Source organism: Gigantopelta aegis, chromosome 3 (assembly GCF_016097555.1).
Source record: "Gigantopelta aegis isolate Gae_Host chromosome 3, Gae_host_genome, whole genome shotgun sequence".
In the NCBI taxonomy this organism is placed as follows: domain Eukaryota; kingdom Metazoa; phylum Mollusca; class Gastropoda; order Neomphalida; family Peltospiridae; genus Gigantopelta; species Gigantopelta aegis.
This window is the reverse complement of record NC_054701.1, coordinates 51,399,958-51,404,749: the sequence shown is the minus strand read 5'-3', so window position 1 is coordinate 51,404,749 and position 4,792 is coordinate 51,399,958. Positions and strand designations below refer to the sequence as shown.

Genomic DNA, 4,792 nt, shown 5'->3' with positions numbered 1-4,792 from the left:
CCTCTTCTCTCTCACTAACCACTAACAACTAACCCACTGCCCTGGACAGACAGCCCAGATAGCTGAGGTATGTGCCCAAGAATGCGTGCTTGAATCTTAATTGGATATAAGCAAGAAAATAAGTTGATATGAATTGAAAATTATTGTTGTTGATATTGATATTATTATTTATTATATTAAACATTCGCGAGTTTGCTGCATTGTCAGATGTTTCCGACTAATAAAATATTTCTACGATTAAACTTACATATTAAATATATTTTCTTGTTTAGAATATCAGTGTCTGTATATTTAATGTGTTTCTGGTCGTCTTAATATTTGTAAGAAGCCCAAATTTGATTTTGTCTTAAAATATTTTTTAAGAAATAAAATGAAATTTAACCTTTTACAAATATTAGAACGATCAGAAACACGTTTAATATACGGCCACTAATATTTTATGCAGAAAAATATATTTGATATTTAATTACACTCGTCAAAAAGTCTCTGTTAGTCGATAACATTTTAAAAATTGCAGCAAACTCAGGAATGTCCCTTTAACATCCTTCAATGGTTCATTTACAGGATCGAAGATATGGTGCGTCTAAGCCGAAGGCACCGACTAAAAACGTGTTTATGAAACATAGAATTGAACCTGAAGGAGAGAGTGGTAACACAGCTATGACATCAGAGAAATCGGGGAAAAGGACGTGAGTTTTGTGATATGAAGTCACAGACACAGACTTGCAGACTGGTTACTGATTCTGTGATATGAAACTTGCTGAAGGCGGATATGACATCGTACCAAAAATATGTTGAACGTAATGTGGTATATCAGTCTGGACACTATTCGCTGTAGGTGACTGGAGAGGAGGAACAAAATAAGTGTGTTTAATTTAACTACATAACATTGACTTAGACAGTTCAATTATGAATGTTGTCCCGAATTCGCTTCTTGTATAATTTAGTATACACATGTATTACATGTATATATTTTATATGTAATATTTATTCCATATTGGATAAGTGGAATTTATTTAACCTAATAAACACACTGTTAGAATAGCAAATGTCCGAAAGATCGTTATAGCAATAACTTAGTGTTTTCAAATTGTTTAGAAGATCTCACCTTGTTTAAAATATTGGCTGGTCAGTCTTGGCTGTCTGTATGAGTAGAAAGGCTGTACCGCAGTACTTGTCAAATACAATTAAACAAATCACCACCTGGAAGTCAGGTCGGCTTCAAGTGCTTCGTAGTAGTAGATCGTATTTAGAAAAACATATATACTTGTGCTTAAACTCGCTTATGAAAATACCATAAAGACATGAACCAGTCCAATTGCTAATGTGTTCCACTACTATGAAAAGTTTAGACTAAAATGTAATTTTGCTAATTTTGTCACTTCTGGATTGAATCGTACGGGTTCTTAAAAAATCCAATTTAATATTTTGATTTCATGTAAAAAAATATTTTCTTTCTGATGGAAATGCAATAATCAGTTTTAAGAGCACTGTCATACACCAATACAGTGTACAGTTCCCAAAAACCTACAGATTTCATTTCGTTTCCATGTGCATAACATGATTATAAGTATGTATGGTACGACAAAAATGTATACACAGCGACCAGATTTAATTATTATTTCGGTTATTCCAGTTGATGATGTCAAAACATGTTGACACACCACCTGTTGGTGACATGTAGCCAAAGTGGTATGTACTTACAATTTCAAGCTAGTTTGCCATTCCGTTGATTAGATATGCATAATTATGGCTAGCAGGTAGGAGGCGCGTGGGGTTGAGATACGTAGTCTCTGGGAATAGAATAAACAAATGATTACCATTTGGTTGGATGTAATTTCAAGAACACAGGAACTTGACAAAAATAAATGTAATGGCACAATATTAAACAAATTATCTATAAAATATTAGTTTTTCAGTCCAGGAGCAGTTTTTTGAAAACATAACTCATATTATATTTAAAACTAATAAAGAAAACAGTTAATAATTTTGGTGTTCTCAAATTCTGATTGAAAAAAGTAATTAACGTGCGTGAAGGTTTTTTTTATTTATTAGTCTTTTATATATATGTAGCTAATATGTTCACAGATGATAGTAAATCAACCAGAAGACGTCAGCACGGCATTGTATATACGCTTTTCTAGAATCTGTATTGATATTCAGACAGAAACACACTGTTCATCTCACTAGACGTAATTAAACTCTTGTGGGGAGCTTCACGTTTGCTTCAATGTAATATATTAAAAACGTTTTTCAGTGATTAAATTTTCCTTAATGTTGTAACGATATTGAGAAAAACACTGATTATATTGAAATACTGAATTGCATACTCATCAAACTAACGTTCGATCCACGAGATTAATCTTCAGGATGGAAATTAAAATCGACTTTAGGAAGCAAATTTAATATATTTCTTTCACTGGTTCTGTATATACTAATCTTTAGAAATAAATAAATACATGTAACTGAAATAAATTATTTAAAAGTCATTGTAAATAAAACTACGATTTTCAAAAACAATATAACGCATATTAAAATAAATCAAATCATTAACTGAAGATAAATAAATTTTAAAACCCCCCAAAAACCTCTATATTTCTGAGGGATGTGAAATCTGTGTGAACAAAGCACGCTTCTAAGTGGTGTTTTAACTTCACGGTTTTAATAAAAACCATTTATTGAATCGAACCCACTGAGGCGTCAACACGTCCCTTGTATTCTTGTCATCAACTGACTACTGTTTGTATTTACACATTTTACCAGTTCACTGAATACAACCCACCGAGATGAAAACACGTCCCTTGTATTCTTGTAATGAACTGACTATTATTTGTATTTTCACAGTTTACCAGTTCACTGAATACAACCCACCGAGGTGAAAACACGTCCCTTGTATTCTTGTCATCAACTGTCTACTATCTGTATTTTCACATTTTACCAGTTCACTGAATACAACCCACCGAGGTGAAAACACGTCCCTTGTATTCTTGTCATCAACTGACTACTACCTGTATTTTCACAGTTTACCAGTTCACTGAATACAACCCACCGAGGTGAAAACACGTCTCTTGTATTCTTGTCATCAACTGACTACTATCTGTATTTTCACATTTTACCAGTTCACTGAATGCAACCCACCTAGGTGAAAACACATCCCTTGTATTCTTGTCATCAAGTGACTACTATTTGTATTTTCACAGTTTACCAGTTCACTGAATACAACCCACCTAGGTGAAAACACATCCCTTGTATTCTTGTCATCAAGTGACTACTATTTGTATTTTCACAGTTTACCAGTTCACTGAATACAACCCACCGAGATGAAAACACGTCCCTTGTATTCTTGTCATCAACTGACTACTATCTGTATTTTCACAGTTTACCAGTTAACGGAATGCAACCCACCGAGGTGAAAACACATCCCTTGTATTCTTGTCATCAACTGACTACTATCTGTATTTTCACAGTTTACCAGTTCACTGAATACAACCCACCGAGGTAAAAACACATCCCTTGTATTCTTGTAATGAACTGTCTAGATACTGTTTGTATTTTCACATTTTACCAGTTCACAGAGCCTCGATGATCAAATCAGCAGCGAAGACCGTGCACTCTTTGGATAAGTTCAAATACGAGTATTTATGTCATCTTAACTGTGGTCCAATCAGATAGGCTTTTACTTATACTCAAAAGTTCTCAATACGTGATTTTGTTTCGAAATCTGTTTATGTTCACAAAACAACATGACAACTTTCAAAATGGAATGCCGACAATAACGCCTGTTTTGTTGTTGTCAAACAAGACTTCTCTCTTCACTCTCTGTAGACGAGTGTACTCTATCCCTACCTCACAGAACACATAAACAGGGCAGGATACATTGGCAAAATATGACGAATAAATACATTTCTGTTGTTTCTGGGTTCGACTAGCGTAGGCCCTATTTCATTTTCAGATTAGAATTTCAATAATATTCGTTTCAGTACAGTATGTATAAATAATGTTTTGTGCCACGATAAAAATACATAGCTTGTATATTTATTTATGAATTTGAGTCTAAAAACGCTTTTTAAATGTGACAAAATGTATCTAGCGTCTTTCTAGTTGCTGGTTCTCAATGTTGCGTTTAAAAACTTGAATAAATATAATTTTCTGACTATTTTTGTTGAATTGAAGAATAAATAAAATCACTAGTTACTGGCTTGAGATATTGGCTTTATCCTTCTAGGTCGAATGGCGAACGGCATCAGCTATTTTAACCTTCGCAAGATAAAGCCGATATCTTAAGATATAAACCAGTTACCAGTTACACACACTGCCCCCCCCCCTTCTCTCTCTCTCTCTCTCTCTCTCTCTCTCTCTCTCTCTCTCTCTCTCTCTCTCTCTCTCTCTCTCAAAAGAGAGACTGGAATATATATATATATATAAAATAAAGAGTAAAGGAAGGAAGGAAGGAAATGTTTTATTTAACAACGCACTCAACACATTTTATTTACGGTTATATTGCGTCGGACATATGGTTGAAGAACCACACACATATATTGAGAGAGGAAACCCGCTGTCGCCACTTCATGAGCTACACTTTTGGATTAACAGCAAGGGATCTTTTATATGCACCATCCCACAGACAGGATAGTACATACCACGGCCTTTGTTACACCAGTTGTGGAGTACTGGCTGGAACCAGAAATAGCCCAATGGGCCCATCGACAGGAATCGATCCTAGATCAGGCGAGCGCAGAGTAAATGTGACACACTACATAATGTTTACAAAACAGCATCCTAAAATCCAAAA

At 34.5% G+C, this 4,792-nt stretch overlaps 1 protein-coding gene across 1 annotated transcript in view; it reads left to right on the top strand.

The window, feature by feature from the left end:
* Window positions 1-918, top strand: part of LOC121390711 (nitric oxide synthase-like protein) — a 47,889-nt gene extending 46,971 nt beyond the window's left edge. The window contains exon 27 of the mRNA XM_041522608.1: window positions 565-918. Within this exon, the coding sequence (XP_041378542.1) occupies window positions 565-693 (129 nt within the window). The 3' untranslated portion in view covers window positions 694-918. The remainder of the gene's footprint in view (window positions 1-564) is intronic.
* The last annotated feature ends 3,874 nt before the right edge of the window (window positions 919-4,792 follow it).